General features: G+C 40.2%; 1 protein-coding gene and 1 long non-coding RNA gene across 2 annotated transcripts in view; one reads left to right on the top strand and one right to left on the bottom strand.

Moving 5' to 3' along the window:
* The window catches only part of LOC142659440 (TSC22 domain family protein 3-like), an 89,897-nt gene extending 72,587 nt beyond the window's left edge, over positions 1-17,310 (bottom strand). The window contains exon 1 of the mRNA XM_075835583.1: positions 16,745-17,310. Coding sequence (XP_075691698.1) covers positions 16,745-17,076 — 332 coding nt within the window. The 5' untranslated portion in view covers positions 17,077-17,310. The remainder of the gene's footprint in view (positions 1-16,744) is intronic.
* On the top strand, positions 16,116-17,614 carry LOC142659441 (uncharacterized). Its single transcript, XR_012850327.1, has 3 exons — positions 16,116-16,356; positions 16,683-16,864; positions 16,978-17,614. It is a non-coding gene; the product is annotated as an uncharacterized LOC142659441 (long non-coding RNA).
* Positions 17,615-18,319: the final 705 nt, after the last annotated feature.

The raw sequence follows: 18,319 nt of genomic DNA, 5'->3' as shown, positions 1-18,319 counted from the left end.
ATTTCCATCTGGGGCTCTATAAATGGTGAGGTTTTTGTAGAGGGTGGGGGGGTTCTAGAAAAGCGAGAAGCCAAAAATGTTTGTGCTGCAAATTCTGCAGAGGAGATTCATAGTCGGGAGAAGGCGTCAGGGCAATCTGGGCCGGATGAAGAAGAAAAGGAAAAGTGAGCGACTCCAATCTGAGAAGGCTTCACCGGTGAGTCACTGGATGTCACTCTATTGTATTAAAGGAGTTTTCCCATCTTATACATTTATGGCATATCCACAGAAAACACCAAAAATGTCTGATAGATGTGGGACCTGCACCTATATCGAGAACTGACTGCAGAATACAGGCGGAGACCAGTGGAGACAGGGTTACACGTGCGAGAAGCTCTCTCTATTCTGTTGTTATGGAAACACCCGAGCAGCAGTTAGTCGGCTGTTTCCATAACTCCAATTGAACAGAACGTAGAGAGCTACCCACACGCGTGATCCTCTCTCCACTGGTCTCCGTATGGATTATGCGGTCAGTTCTAGATATAGGTGCGAGTCCCAGAGATGGGACCCGCATCTATCAGAAGTTTTTGGCATTTCCTGTGGATACGCCATAAATGTCTAAGATGGAAAAACTTCTTTAAGTCATATGGTCTGCAGAGCGCTTGTGTAGGACAGGTGTCTACCACTATGCGGTGGTAATATTGGTCTTTGGTTTACTATACACGTTTTATTACAAAATTAAGAGTGGTTGCATTATTTCTATATAGCTGACTGGAGCGCCCCAAGAATTATTTATTCCGGTGGGCCAAAGGTACTCCAGTCCGACACTGGTTCAGTCTACACTAGCATCATGGGATCCAATTTCTTTTCTATTTTAATGTTCACCAAAACAGGTACAGATACAGGTGACAAAGAATAGAATTCCTAACATATGCTTTGGGACTATGGGCATAACTACCAGGGTAGCATATATAGCAGCTTCTAAAGGGCTCTAAAGCTGTGGAGGCCACCTCCACTGTAAAAAGAGCTTCATTGATAAAGGATCACAGTAATTGATGGAGGGGACAGATCAATCGAGTGTGCACGAGAAGAAAGTTAGAGAATAGTAGAATGTGGAGAGTTAAACGGCCAAAGGGAGAGGAAAATACACAAGGGACACTAAAGACCATTGTGATTACACAGTAGACTTTCCTGAACTCGCTAGTGGAAGTCATGGTAGAGTGGCACTCTATTCCAAGTTTAGCTATTGGCCCCTGTGGGTACTTGCTAGGACCCAGTTTAGATGATGTTTCCTTCAGCTAGGATCCTTCATAGAAATGTATTGGAAGCAGTGGTCATTCACTCCCTATCCTGTATCTGAAGTATAACTGGAAAACCTTTATTATCATTCTAAATCTTTCTAAGCCTGTAAACTGTCCTGAATAATCAATAAAGTAAAACTTTGAGTTGTTGGCAATGGTACATTAAGGATCTGCTTACAAAGTATTCCTTAATACAATCAAATGGCTTCAAGATGGACCTTCAATTCAAAGAATAATAAAGATATAAAGTAGCAGTCAATACAGCAATAACATGGTCCGAATGCTAATACATTTGTATTGTGAAGTAGCACTGCTCATACACAAATCATAAAGTTAAAGGGGTTGCATAAGCCTGCCCCAATGCAATTCTCTGGATTCTGCTGATGAGAAGACTTTGGTGGTGTAACCATGTTATGACACATATGGGAGGTGTGCTGATGCCTGGAAAACAAGATTTATGAGGTGCTGAAAGCTGATATGTGGTATGTAATTTGCTGTAATGTGATTCTGCTTGCAGACACAATAACACTCTACAATCATAACCAGTCTCAACTGTCCTTAACCTGATGTCTCTATGGGTGGATCACTAGTTCTCTGTGGTCTTTTCTTTCTTCATCTGTATTTGCACAAAGCAAGTCCACAACAATCCTATCCATCACATTGAAGCCATAATGAAGGGCAAAAGCATTAGTTTCAAGTGTGGTGTCTATACATCTTGTCACTCAAACTTATCTGTTGTATGTCATTAGTATGTCTGGGTATGTGTATACATATCACATATCACATCTCATGTACAAAAAACGACCTGTTCTACTGATGTGTATGTAATAGCAGATTCTATGCTTGAGGCAATTTTTCAAGTGCAGTTACTTCCATAACAGGAGTCATAAACAGGGCTGATTCTAGCTTTTCTGCTGCCTGAGGCGAAAATTGAAATGACGCCACTCAGATTTTGATTGACATCCCCCTGGCTGTTCTACATCACTAGCAGCCACCTCCAACTCTTGCGGATGCGCTGTTGCCTTGTACTCCCCTGGCATGCGTGGTTCAGCGATGAAGCCGGGAAGAGTACACCTCGCTGCACGGTGCGTGCCCAAGTAGTACAATGCAATGGCGCATTCGAGAAAGTTGGAAAAGGCTGCTTATTATGTATAACAGCCAACGGGAAGGTCAATCCACCATGGAAAGGTGGGTTTGGAGGCAGGACTATGTGACTTTTCAGTATAGCAACACTGCACCATGACTCTTTAATGAGTAATTAACATGTAGTGTGTGCCGTTTTGAAAGTTGATTTTATAGATTTTTCTGCATCTGAAAAAAACCTACAAGGGGACAGGTTCCTGTTAAATATACAATGAATTGAAATCAATTCCATCTGCCCTGCAATTTTGTTTTTATAAATATATTCTATATAATTACAGCTTCAGAACCAAGCTCTGACATATATACAACACCAGAACGAAGCTCAGTACATAAATACAGCACCAGAACAAAGCTCAATACATATACACAGCACCAGAACAAAGCTCAGTACATAAATACAGTACTAGAACGAAGCTCTGACATATAAAAGGCACCAGAACCAAGCTATATACATATATACAGCACCAGAACCAAGCTCAGTACATAAATACAACACCAGACCAAAGCTCAGTACATATATACAGCACCAGAACAAAGCTTAGTACATATATACTGCACCAGAACAAAGCTCAGTACATAAATATAGCACCAGAACAAAGCTCAGTACATATATACAGCACCAGAAACAAGTACATACAGTAAATCCAACACCAGAACCATGCTCAGTACATATATACAGTACTAGAACCAAGATCAGTACATAAATACACCACAAGAAAGAAGATCAGCACATAAATACAACACCAGAACCAAGCTCAGTACATATATACAGCACCACAACTAATATCAGTGCATATATACAACACAGGAACCAAGCTCAGTACATATATATGCAACACAGGAACCAAGCTCAGCACATATATAAAGCACAAGAACCAAGCTCAATACATAAATACAGCACAAGAACCAAGCTCAATACATAAATACAGCGCCAGAACAAAGTTCAGTTCATAAATACAGCACCAGCAAAAATACAGCTCAATTTAGTGCAATCCCTGCCGTATCGGTTTGTATCACGTAAAACTACAGCTCCATGCTTGGCCCTAACAATGGTAAGGATATGCTAGGAGTTGCTGTTTCACCAAAAACAAATCACACCACCCATCATCTCGCTGCAGATCATGCAGTAACTACAGTACTGATTAGAGGCAGAATAAACATTTACTTTAAGTGACTCACAGGTGATGTCTTCTCAGATACTAGTTGTTCTTTTTCTCTTTCTTCTCCATCCGGCCCAGATCTCTATGATGACTTCTCGTGGCCACAACCCTTTTCAAATATTTCTGCACCTATAAATGAAGATAAAATTCTCATGGTGCCACATACTACACCCCTAAATATAATAGTGACATAGACTGCACCTCTAATTATAATGGCGCTATACACTGTGTCCATGATTATAAAAGCACCATACACTGTATCCCCCACACACACACACACACACACACACACACAGTGCCCCCTGTAGATAGGGCCCCCCATAGAGCCCCTGCAGATAGTGCCTCCTATACAGCCCCCTGTAGACATTGCCCCACATAGAGCCCCCTGTAGATAGTGCCCCACATAGAGCCCCCTGTTGACAGTGTCCCACATAGAGACCCCTGTAGACAGTGCCCCACATATATAGTGCCCTCTTTAGAGCCTCCTGTAGATGCTGCCCCCCAGAAAGCCCCATGTAGATTGTGCCCCCTGTAGAGCCCCAATGGTTAGGGTTCCGGATAGACCCCCTACAGATAATGCCCCCCAATGAGCCCCTGTAGATAGTGCCCCCCATAGAGCCCCCTGTAGATAGAGCCCTACATAGATCCCCTGTAGATAGTGGCCCACATATAGCCCACTGTAGATAGTGTCCCACATATAGCCCCCTTGTAGATAGTGCCCCACATATAGCCCCACTGTAGATAGTGTCCCACATATAAAGTGCCCCCTTTAGAGCCTCCTGTAGATACTGCCCCCATAGAGCCCCATGTAGATGGTGCTCTCTGTAGATAGTGCTCCCCATAGAGCCCCTGTAGATAGTGCCCCCAATAGATCCCTCTGTAGATAGTGGCCTACATATAGCCCCCTTCTAGATAGGTCCCCACATATAGCCCCCTTGTAGATAGTGCCCTATATAGCCCCCCTGTAGATAGTGACCCACATATAGCCCCCATGTAGTTTGTGCCCTACATATAGCCCCCCCTGTAGATAATGCCACTCACACTTTTAAGAGAAAAAAAAACTTTGCATACTCACCTGAACTTGTTCCCGTGCCGTCCTCTTGCAATGCTGGCCTGCTGCTTGCGTCATTAACAGGCGCTGAATGGCAGGGCAAGTCATTCTGTCCTGCAAATCAGCGCCATTCAACGGCGCAAGCGGCGCCACTTGCGTCATTGAAAGCCGCAGATTGGTAGGATGCCTTGCCATTTAACAACACAAGCGGGGCGATGGCATCACCGTGCCGCTTGCGTCATCGAAAGGCGCTGAATAGCAGGGCATGGAACATGCCCTGCCATTCAGCGTTTCTGCAGCGCTTATGCATGTAATTGTATCTGTGTCCTGTAGATGCAGATAAAATTATAGTGTAGGAAGGGTGGCGTCATTTAGTTTCAGTGGTGCTGCCGCCCCCTCAAAGTGGCAGTAGGCCGCGGCCTGAGGCAAGAAACTCATCTCGCCTCATGGACAGTGAGGCCCTGGTCATAAATATAGGACTAGTACAATCTAAAAATGGAAAATACATTTAATTACATTAGTCAATAAAAATGTAATAAACTACAATAATTTATCTTATTACACTAGCACACAAGGCTATCCATTTTTATCAGTGTCCAATGTGTTTTAATAAACATCTAATTCATAGATCAGTGTAACTCCATGTACAAATCGAAATTATACAGCCAAGTACACCCTATGAATATCCATTATCAGTGTTTCATACCTCCTTATTTCCTCAAGCTAAAAAAAAGGCAAACGTTCTCTTCAACATGTCTTGAACTTTGTTTCATTTAGTAATACTGTCAATGCTGGTACTAAACATGTGTGTAAAAATCCTGATTAAACTGGAGTGAACAGTCCTTCTAAAATTGGGACTGATGCATGCCTAGGAGATCCTTTAAAGAGTGCATTAGGGAATTGTGTGACTTGCCCCTAACATACATGCTGGCTTACAACAAACTAAAGGGCAGCACTCCCTTCCCCCAATTCTCTAGAATTGTTTCTTTAAAATAACCGCAACCGTGATTGCGACAAAAATACATTTTGTGTGCTGAGTTTTTTTAAGCACATTTTCATCCAATAGTTGTGGAACAAATTTATGCTGCACCACAACCCTAGATGTGAACATGTCCCTAGACTATTGTTACATATAAGTTATAAGAGATGCAACGTATTTACCCTGCTATTTACCCTGGGGTTGTAGCATTGAACATGGCACTGATTCATGTGATGTTATGTACAGACAGCCCATTGTAAACTCATCACTTCGTGGGAGCCAACATTTCATCTTGGATAATGGCTGAATGTTATACTGGTTGAAAAACATATTCTAAATATTGTTCTGCGCATTCCAGCAAAGCAAATTGTTGCCCAAAGCAAATACCTGTGATTTCTCCTCCACATTTAATACCAATGCACAATATGCACGCATACTGTATCAATAGGTATCAATATTTCTAATCATCTTTCTTAATAGTTTATAAAAAGAAAAATGATAGTCAAAAATACAGAACAGATTAAAGAAAAACAACTTAAATAACATAACATTTACCACACTGTGTGTGTGTGATGCAATCTTTTCAGGGAGCATAGTGTGTGACACGACTATTCAGGGACACAGTGCGTGGCAATATATTCAGGGGCACAGTATGTGGCACCATGGGGAATTGTTAACATTTTTACGGCCGGATAAGTTGGAAAAGTAAGGAGCCCGAAGACATCTGAGCGGCAAACTCTGTAAGTATAGTTCATGGTAGGGAGATGTCGTCATGGAGGTTTGGATCTGTGTTGTAGGGATATTTAATGTGTGCGTCTATATCTACAGGGGACCCTGTGTGTGACACTATCTACAGGGGGCACTATCTACAGGGACACTGTGTGTGACACCATCTACAGGGGCAGTGTGTGTGACCCCATCTACAGGGGTCATTGTGTTGACCTATCTACGAGGCACTATATAGAGTGGGCACTATGTGGCACATTTTCTACAGGGGGCACTGTGTTGCACTCTCTACATGGGCACTTACTACAGGTAGCTCAGCATCTGGCACTCCCTAATGGGGCCCAGCATGTATGTAGCACATTATTTGCATGGAACACAGCTTGTGGCACTATTTTCAGGGGGCACAGTGTGTAGCACTCTTTTTAGCAGGCAATGTGTATTTGGCAAGTTATGTTCATAAGGCACAGCCTATTACACTATTTTCAGGGGGCACAGCGTGTATGTGTGTGTGTGTGTGTGTGTGCGTGCGTGCGTGCGTGCGTGCGTGCGTGCGTGTGTGCGTGTGTGGGTGTGTGTGTGTGTGTGTGTGTGTGCGTGTGTGTGTTTTGCTTCATTTTCAGGTAGCAAAGTGTGTGACACGATTGTGATCTTCGCACAATAAGTGACATGATTCTATTCAGGGGCACAGAGTATGGCAGTATATTCAGGGGCACAGTGTGTGGCGGTATATTCAGGGGCACGGTATGTGGTACCATGACGAATTTGCCTAAGTTTATAGTGGCAGAAATGTTAGAAGACTAACTCTGCAGAGATAGGTCGTGATCGGGAGAAGTCGTCATGGAGGTCTGGATCGTATAGAGAAGGAAGGAAATAGTTAACGACTAGAATAAAAGATGAAATCACCTGTGACTCACTGAACGCCAATGTTAATTCTTCCTCAGACTTTGTCTGATCAGTACTGTAGTCATTTGTGTGGTCTACAGCATGATAATAGGTGGTACCATTCTTTTTTGTGAAACATTATAACCTTACTATTGTGAAGGCCATACTGGGACCTGTAGTTTCACATGGTACAAACTTATATGGCAAAGGGGTAAAACTGAATTTGGAAATAATTCTGTGCTGAGCTATTTTTGTGTTGGTATTGTGTGAGCTTGTTTCTAGAACTGTATTTACGTACTCAGTTTGGTTCTGGTGCAGTATATACGTACTGAGCTTGGTTCTGTGCTGTATTTATGTTATGAGCTTGGTTCTGGCACCATATCTCTGTATTTAGCTTTGTACTGGCACCATATTTATGTACTGAGCTTGGATCTGGTGCTCTATGTACTGGTCTTGGTTCTCGTACTGTAGTTATGTACTGAGCTTTGTCCTGGTGCCGTATTTATGTACTAAGCTTTGTTCTGATACTGTATTTATGTACTTAGCTTGGTTCTGACACCATATCTCTGTAATGTGCTTGATTCTGGTGCTGTATTTATGTACATTGCTTTGTTCTGGTACTGTATTTATGTTTTGAGCTTAGTTCTGGTTCTGTATATATATACTGAGCTTGGTTCTGGCACCATATCTACATATTAATCTTGAATCTGATACTGTATCTGTATCAAATAGTCAGGAGATCTGTGGCAGCGTACTGCACACTCCCCACTCTCCTCCAGCCTTCTCACGGTTCACAGCCTATCTGTATGGGCTGAGCAGTTTTAGGGTACTGATTGTGCATATATACTGTAGGTCTATACATAATGGGTGTCTTCAATATAACAAGTGCGGGAAGCTATGTATGCTTTTGTAATTATATGCATAGTGTGCCAATTCAGTTAGACATTCTGGACAGGGAGTGACACGAGCTTGGAAAGTTTCTAGGATATCATTACTTACAAAAATATTTATTTAGGGTTCACATTAATATATTGTGTATTTAGAATATTGCATTAGTTTTATTCGATTAAAAGAGTTGGAATAATTTTCCATGGCACAACACACCGCCCCATCCTTTAGCACGTATATCTTTGTCAGCAAAGTAGAGAACCTGTTGTTAAAATCTGAATCCCACCACTGTGAATATGAGTCTCTAATACACACCTGTAGAGACTATGTGTGCATGTGTAAGGCCTGCAAAGCTGCATGAAGGACCCTAAAATGAAAGCCAAGTTATAAAGCTGGTCTTACACATTAGTTAAATTAGTTAAATGGCCTAACATCAGAATATATTGTGATTGGAACAAATACTTCACTGGCACCATTGACCTTAAAGAGGCTCTGTCACCAGTATTATAAGTGGCCTATCTTGTACATGATGTGATCGGCGCTGTAATGTAGATTACAGCAGTGTTTTTTATTTAGAAAAGATATAATTTTTGACGGAGTTATGACCTATTTTAGCTTTATGCTAATGAGTTTCTCAATGGACAACTGGGCGTGTTTTACTTTTTGACCAAGTGGGCGTTGTGGAGAGAAGTGTATGACGCTGACCAATCAATGACCAATCAGCGTCATACACTTCTCTCCATTAATTTACTCTAAAGATAGCGATATAGTTATATCGTTATGTGCAGCCACATACACAAACACTAACATTACTGCAGTGTCCTGACTATGAATATACTTTACCTCCAGCCAGGACGTGATGTGTATTCAGAATCCTGACCACTTCTCTGCACGTCTCTGTGATTTACAGCACAGCGAGATCTCGCTGTAAATGACAGTTTACAGCGTAATCTCGCGAGACTACGCCTGGAATGTCAACCGACTCTCCCCAAAGGCAGATGTTGGAGGAAAAAAGGAACGTGCATTGTGAATTTCAACATGTCAGATCTTTCATTCTCGCAGGAAATAAGTTGCAGAGGTGTTTGGCAGCAGCTTATTCCCCTCTGACCATAAAAAAACCATGCATGCCCCACCAAGCGTTTAGCCGACAGATGTTTCAAGTATATGGACAGTTAACAATCTGTTAAACAATCTTCTATTCAACTCCAGATAGACTTTAATTTCGCCATTCCTTTTTTCTTTTAAATGGTAAGATAGGGTAATAAGTAGGTATGACATGTCCATTAAATACAGAGTAAATAAGATAATTGTATATATAATTAATAGTTTTACGTAAACCCCACATACAGAGAACAATAGGTTTTTTCATTAAAAATTATTGTCAAGGACATTAATTTATAGGGAAAATACTTTTAGAATAGTGACTGTTCTTTGAAATTAGATGTTACCGGTAACAATAGCGCGTGTTTTCATGTCTTTTATGTACCTAGATTTCCATTAACTCTGTTTCATAACTCCAGGCCTACATTTAGAGGTGACATGATTTCATGTGTCAGTCAGTCGACAATAATTTGTGTATCGTGTATATGATTAAGAATTTCATAAAATGCGTCCTTCACCCTTCACTTTAAACCTGTATTTATAAAAGTGGTTGGTAAAAAATTATTGAAACAAATATTTTTAGTAATATTTTATCCACAGTGCTAGAATATGTAATCCTAAAAAGACATACCATCTTCTGCAGAGGTCTTAAACTTTTGACTTCTGAACAAAAAAAAAAAGTATAGGACAATGGGAGAGCAAATGATTACAATTATCTGTGTAGTAAAGGGTCTTTGTAATGAAAACTCGAAGGAAAGTATAAATACCTTGGCAGTGAAGAATTGATGTTAACAACATCTTTGGGCTCATTCACATTAGCGTTGTCTTTCCGTTCATCTGTTCAGTTTTTTTCCACGAAAACAATAGCTTAGTCGACTATGCTATTGTTTCCGTGAAATAAAACGGAAACCCAGCGGAATGGAGACAAGCTGAAACCAACTGAAAGAAAAAAATACTATTTCAAATAATGGTAATGCAAACGGAAGCAATAGTTTCCATTGGATTTCCATTAATCTGTTGCTTTGAACGGGCCCTTTTTCTGGTGCTTCCCCAGGCTCAGCAGAAATATAGGGTAACTTGTGAGCAATAGCTGTTTGGGCTCATGCCCAGTACTGTATTAAGGCTCCTGACAACCTTTGTGGTGGGGCGCAGTATGAATCTACTTTCATACAGAGGCATACAGAGGGTTGTTTTTTTATGTGTTCCATCGTATGCCACATTATTGGGCGGCTCTCCACTGGAAGAATTGGAAATGAAATCATACATCCACCTTGTGCATGAGTGCTTTCTGTGGGTATCCATCAGCCCTGATCCCTCCATCAATAGATACGTTTGGCTCATCTCTTCAGGGCAGCTGTGGGCTCATGAAAGTCAAACATGATGAGTGTATCCGCTTTCCAAGAGGGGGTCATGAGGGTGTCTTACCCAGGCACCCCTGATTCGATCACAGCAATCTAATATACTACAAGATTATGCAATTTATTTATTTACATGGCAATTCTCTTAAAATGGTCTACTTCATTTTAAAGGCCTTGTTTATAATAACACAATATGTTCCTTCACTGGATAAATATTTTCAGGTGAAATAAAGCTCATACAAACCCTGTTTCTCAATATAGCAGTGTTTTCCATATTAATTGGCTATAATTCTGATCATGCATGCACACACCCATATTAACCAGAAACTAGACCTAGTCAGCATAAAACACATCACAGGGAGCAATGCCAAGGACAAATTATCTTTATTAGCAAGATTTACTGTGTGATCGGAAAATAAGTCCAGGTCAAAGTGCGTAGTATTAGCTATAATAGATTGTAAATTATTGATACTGTGTGATAATTCTATAATGTACCTTCCTAAAGGCAGGTCAAGTAGTGTAAGTAAATGTAGCCTTATATATTGCTCTTTCTCCGCACAATGGATACAGAGCTCTTTAAATTACAGAATCTATCATATTCCTTAACAATGCTAGTTAATAATAAGTTATTGGGTACAATATCATCCACTGAGCAGTCCCGAAACTTCTGTAAGAGAATATGTGGCTATTAGAGATCACTTGACCCAAAGGGAACTATTTACTATGTGGAGGTGATCCCTTTTGGTCAATCACCCTAGAGGGATGCGCGTTCATTGTATGCAAAACTGTGCTTTCATATGTTTGGTCTAGAGGGGTGCAGTCTTTTACATGTAGAATACATTTTCCTATAGTTTCTCAAACACCCACCTGAATTCCTGATCGAGGGCTGAAGAATTGTTTGCAGATTAGCTGTGAGGGATCACGTGACTGGCTTCATGGCACCTTTATTCAACGATCAGTCAGCTACGATGGACATGATGGGGGAGATTTATCAAAACTGGTTAAAGTAAAGTGGAGTCACCCATAACAACCAATCAGATTCCAGCTTTCATTGTTCACAGGCCCTCTTTTAAATTAAATCTACAATCCGATTGGTTCCTACGGGTGACTGTTATACTTTTCCTTTGCACCATTTTTGATAAATTTCCCTCCATGTTTTACATACAGTACTTCCTTTCTTATGGCCTCCTGAGGGCCATTCAAAAAGTTCTATTACTCCCACTAGTTTAAAGTTATTAAGCCATCTGATAGAGGTCATCATTTTAAGAGACCAGTCTCTGTAGGAGTTTTATTTAACGTGTACCTATTATTTCAGGCAAATTGTAACATGTCATGCCATTCTCCACGAGCAGCTGAAAGATGTCAACGAGAACTGCCAAGGCAAGGCAGTCCGCAAAATGCTGCAGCTCCTTGGTTCTAGAAGTCTATGGGGGTCTAAGCACCCAAAAAACCACCTATGTCATGCCAGAAGTTGTCTAACATGATAGGTACACTTTAAAGCGAATAAACGTTATGTCCCATTGTTGTACGTGAGGGATTCCATTGTCACGCTGCATGAATTCCTCTCTGCTACTTGCATTGTGTATATTATTAACAAATCGAAGAAGTATTTTATCTGATGCAGACTTGTTAGTTATGTAAAATGATATACCCTATGATCGGGCTTGTGATTCGGGACTTTCTGTCTTTGGGTTATGAAAGCAAATCCAATTGGATTTCTCATGTAATGTGACCTCCTCCGACAGGGGTAATTTTACACGGTATAACTATTACTATCCTACACTGCCTGAACTTGCCCTTGCATGCTGAACCGCACCTGCTGAATGGTCTTGTGAACTGAAATAAAAACATTTATCTAAATACCATCATTCATGTGGACAATAGCCCAGGCCAATACGTCCAGTAGCACAACTCACTCATACAGTAACATAACCTTACACATAATACGTGGACATGACATATACACCCATATACTGTACATTAACTTGTTAATATCTCTTCAAATGACCCAGAATACATATGTGAAGTAAGAAATCAATGATTCTACAGTACCACCTCTTTTCTTCTGCAGTAGTCATACATTGAATTAATGTTTATCCATTTCAGTGTATTGTTCTATGACAGATAATTGTGACAGTTACTGAGAAAGTCAATAATTCACAATCTTCTCCAAAGAGTAAAGATAAAAAAAGAAGTCTCTTGAGAATGGCATTTCAATGTAGATGTTCAATTATACTGGGAAGTTAATCTGTTATATTTATTACTTTATCTTTACTTTTCTTATATTATATTACTGTAGTAGTTAAAAGGTCGGGAGTAGGGGAGAAAAACAAACGATATATAAATCTCATTATCTCAATGTGAGATTTATTGTGTTACATTAAAGTACAGTACCCTTTAAATAATACTTAAATATATGTTCCAGTAAAAAGTTCAAAAATTTACTTTTTCCAGGGCAATGGCACTCCATCACACCTGCCCTACTCGCCAGTCTTGATGTCTAATTTTAGCAAACGTCACGTCATCTTCATGTTCATAGTATTTAGATCAGCCCCCCAACTGTATATTGTGTGTAATTCAGAGCTTGAGGGTGGTAGCACAAACCACACTATCCTGAAAATGGGAAAGACAACAACCAAGTGTATGTTTGTTTGTGGCCCATTCAATTCCCTAACCTAAATCCAATCTTTGGAATAAACTGGATGGTTGTGGTAGTCACTGCAACCCAAAGAACGAGTGTGATTTCTTGATGTTTTGACAGTGAAATAGTATGGCATAAATATATATAGATTAATTACAAAGTATTTGCTCTCAGAACTTGATATACATTGTCTATATATTCTTGTTCAGTTGTAGTATAGGCTCATATTTGGCCGAGTCATTAATAATGGCGCAATGGTCCCTTCTTACAAAAATAACATCTGCTGGATAACACCTTCTTCAAATCAAGCTGTTATCACCGAGAGAAGTGGTGGGAGGCTGCAGACTTCAAATGAGTGAGCGACCATCCAATACAGGGTCACGTCGAGTCCACCAGAGTGGGAGCTGCACTTTTCTGAGGTTCTCCACTAATGAAGAGGAGTCTTGAGCTGGGGACTATATGGCCTAGTAGGGCCTTTGGACAGTGGATGTCCAGTTGGAAAAAAAAACTCTAAAAGAAGTATTATAACAATATGTACAATCTGTTCTTTACTGTATGTTAATATTATTTTCCTTCTACATCACAATGGATTGATTGTTTATTTCTTTCTGTTGCTTATATTGTGCCAACATATTCGGCAGCACTGTGCAGATATTGTCACCACTTACATCAGTCCCTATCCCCAAATGGGGCGCACAATCTAAACTCTCTTTCTTAGATACACACGGGCCAATTTCATACGAAGTGAATTAATCAATCAGTATGCAAACATGGGGAGAAAATACAAACTCCATGCAGAAGTTGCCCTTAATCACATTCATATCCAGAACTCCAGTGTTAGAAGGCAATAGTGCTAACCAATGAGCTACCAGGGTGCGTGTTTATCATTACCTGGTGCAGGGTACATAACGAATTCTTGTTGACGTTGAAAAGTTACAGAAAGAGAATTCCATAGCACATCGGGTTAAGAAATGGTGCATACTATCATCTTGCACAATGAAGAACTGTTATATAATCCTTTCCCACCATGGTAAATGAATGCACGCCAGGCAACAATTATTGAGGCATGTCATCCTGACGCACTTCTCCAGGGATATCAGAACGTTACATAGGGCATGGCAGCACTGTATCTGTTTAATGAAGTAGTTACCAGTGTTTATTTATAGGTTTATACCTAAATTGATGAGAACTATCCTTCAAGAAAATGTTTTAACTTCTTCTGCAACAAATAAATATTAAGTAATGAAATACATTTTATGGAAAGAAGAGAAGCAGAACCCCACTTTGGTTATATTTTACAAATGTTATTGTCTAATGTGATTTTAGCCTATGGACCTATATGAATGAAGTATCAGTTAGCCACAAAGAAGTATAGTTTGCAAGTATCACATTTCTAAATGAACCTCATCAATATGCTAGTCTGCAGATTATTCTAATATTTACGTCTGGTGTGAAATCTGGCACAAAACTGGCTCTAACTTTAGTTCATTCAAATTGAGGGAGAGACACTACGTCATAGCACTTATCTCTTCTTACCACATGCCCCAAGGGTAGACTGGATGAAACCTGTTGTGTTACAGTTTAGGGTATGTGCACACGATAGCAGGCATTTACGTCTGAAAAGACAGACTGTTTTCAGGAGAAAACAGCTGCCTCGTTTCAGTCGTAAATGCTCCTCCTCGCATTTTGCGAGGCTTCTCTGACAGCCGTAAATTTTGAGCTGTGCTTCATTGAGTTCAATGAAGAACGGCTCAAATTACGTCTGAAAGAAGTGTCCTGCACTTCTTTTGACGAGGCTGTATTTTTACGCGTCGTCGTTTGACAGCTGTCAAACGACGACGCGTAAATGACAGGTTGTCTGCACAATACGTCGGCAAACCCATTCAAATGAATGGGCAGATGTTTGCCGACGTATTGTAGCCCTATTTTCAGACGTAAAACGAGGCATCGGAAACCCGGTGACGTGATCAAAGACTAGGGAATCCCTCTGCAGTCAACCCTGGGGACCTAGAAATGACCTCAGGGCTGTCTGTTCAGTTTGCCTGCTGTTAGGGCACATTATGTGCTGCCCTAACAGGGCATATGGACAGAGGTGGTTTTCATGAGACAACCCCTTCAATATTTCTTTGCTAATGTTACCTCGACCATCCAGTTATATTGCAATGCGCTTCGATCATTGTATTTCATAATTGGATACATTGTCATGAGCTGTATCTGAATTTTTAGAAATAAACCAAAATACATTTTACTAGTAGTGTTATTCCCTGTAAACTGTCAAATTGTCAGCAATGACCCGAGCTCCAATGGTAAGGACAGTGGCTGCTTATTGACCATATTTTCAGATACCACATTGGATTCCATGACAAGGTGCCGAGTTGTACAATCATAGTTTAGTGATTTAATCATAAAATAAATATTGTGCCAAGGTTCAAGAGGTTGGGACATTCTGTATTCATACCAGGCATATCAGTAATGGGCTGTCCTCTCTCAAAGTCAGATATTAGAATAGGACAGCCAAGATACTTCATAATAAATGCATTTCCTAATAATATTTCTGGAGTAGCCAGTAAAACTCACAGTCAGCAGGCCCCCTGCTACTCAAGTGGCTTCTGTCCATGAATGCAGGAGAACATTTTGATGTAAGAAATCCCATCAAAGGAAATGTAATTCATTTTCTTTTGCAATGAAATGTTAGATATTTATTGGAGTTGTGGGAAGCTCAGCTATCGTTATATGTGCATGCATATGTGTGTCTGCAAGTGTGCGCTGAATTGTCACGATATGTGAACCCCACCAACCTAAACTAAATAAACTGTAATAATGACTATAATATTATAATAACACCTTGCAGTTTTTATTTAAAAGAATAACTAAATCGTTTTCATTTGGGAGTTACAGAACCTTTATAAAACAAAATCTTACCACCAGGGCTGTATACCACTGAAATAGGTATATTAAATGGATGGCGAGGCAGCCTAAAATGCAAAAATAATAACATTTTCAATTTAGTTACCTCTCCCACTACCGTAGTCCGGGTTCTGCAATATTGGCAGCCTATGGGAGGCACATCATTATGCTGGAAAGTACACTGAGAAGCAGCAGGGTACCTAGACCACGGCAGATAGGAGACGGGGCATAATCCTAAAGGTACGTCAATTAATAAATGCATTAGTTTTGTTTTTTAAGCTGGCTCACATGATTTTTTTTGTGCACAGAAAACTCATTTAAAGATTTAAAGACACCTTTGCTGAGTCATCTCTGTTTTTAGAGCTCCTCTGCTATAAATATACATACATATCAGGATTCCATCCTGGACCTAAGGTGAGAGGTGAAACATTGCGATTCACAAATAACTTACACAAAAGTGATAAAATAATTTTGGTTAATACTGTATTGTTTTTTATAGTTTTTTTTCAGTTTTTTTGTTTTTTTAAACAAAAAGTCAAGATCTGTCAATGATCTCATCATTTCAGAATCCAAATTCTAACAGAAATTCTAATGAAATGCTGTGTCAGAATGATTTTGTGATGCTCACCTGTGAAAAAACAGAAGGATGGACAGCATGGTCTGATCTATGTTGCTGTTGCAGATTCCTTCATTCAGAAGGTAGCAAGGATCCTTTACCACAGGTTCTAGAGAGTCCTGCCTCATGAAGGTATTCAGCTTATCGGTGTTGAAGTTCTCAAAAATAAGCTTCCGCCTTAATTGTCTAAAATTATTAACTGTAGGACTGCCAAGGTTGTTATTTTCTCCACTGCTTTCTTCCAGATCGCTCTTGTTGGCTAGGTCAAGGCAGCAGCTACAGCAATCCATACCAATGGGTGAACGGCAACCTTCTTCTTCAGACATGTTTCTGGAACTATCCATAAAGTCTAACACAACAGGCAATGTTCCGTAAAAGCATATGAAAAGCTATGATGAACAGCTGCAAAGAAGTTGAGTGTATAAATAAAATGTGGCCTTCCTTCTTGAGGTTTTGGCTATAATGTAACTCTGCTGAGCAGAGGAAGAGAACTCAGCACTTGCTTATCTGTAGAACGGTTTAATGTGCACACACACCTCTGTGTGCAGTGTGTAGAAACCGGGAAGAGATTCTGTTTTTCTAATAAGCACATCCCAGTTGTGAAAGATTGAAACACAGTCCTCTAACTCCCCCAGAGGCAGAGCTAATGTGAAAAGACTTTACATAAGAGGACACATGTCAGCAAAGGAGGGGACAGTCTCACGCGTGTGTGTTCTCTTTGCAGTTCTAGAATAAGAGCTAGATTTGTTTCCAAGAGCCTCAAGATTTTTATATTATAGGTGATCCCTCACAGAACGTGTAACCAGCTCTTCTGATGCTGCTGACTGTGCAGCATTTCTTTGACAGGAAAACCTAGCACTGATAGAGTTTATGTTTTGCCACGTAAACCCCATGAGTTTCAAATTTGGAGTAGAATATTGCAAATTGAATAAACTAACACTAGGCTTATTATTAATGCTTATAAGAATCTCATATCTTAAAACTGAGGCTCACGCTATAATCTTATACAGTACTTATTTAAATGTCATTATTGTCGGAGTAGCTTGGGTTTGGGAGAGCTAAGTATCCAGCCTCGGAGTACAAATCAATGCATCGGAGAGATCACACTGACACGAAAGTTCATCAGTATCACATATGTGGCATTTTTCTACAGCTTGAAGCCTTGTGTGGTTTATTTATACACAAAAAGGCAATACAAGTTTGAAGACCAATTTAGATCATATATGATTTAGGTCACAAGTTTCAGCTTCGTTAATGTTGCAAAGAAAAGATAAGGCTGGGTTCACACAACCTATTTTCAGGCGTAATGGAGGCATTTTACGCCTCAAATTACGCCTGAAAAGACGGCTCCAATACGTCGGCAAACATCTGCCCATTGCTTTCAATGGGTTTGCCGATGTACTCTGCCGACAACCTGTCATTTTACGAGTCGCTGTCAAAAGACGATGCGTAAAATTACAGCCTCGTCAAAAGAAGTGCAGGACACTTCTTGGGACGTTTTTGGAGCCGTTTTCTCATAGACTCTATTGAAAACAGCTCAAAAAATGGCGGAAAAAACGGAGCGAAAAACGTCTGAAAATCAGGTGC

Source organism: Rhinoderma darwinii, chromosome 8 (genome assembly GCF_050947455.1).
Source record: "Rhinoderma darwinii isolate aRhiDar2 chromosome 8, aRhiDar2.hap1, whole genome shotgun sequence".
In the NCBI taxonomy this organism is placed as follows: Eukaryota; Metazoa; Chordata; class Amphibia; order Anura; family Rhinodermatidae; genus Rhinoderma; species Rhinoderma darwinii.
This window is presented reverse-complemented; position numbering and strand designations above follow the sequence as displayed.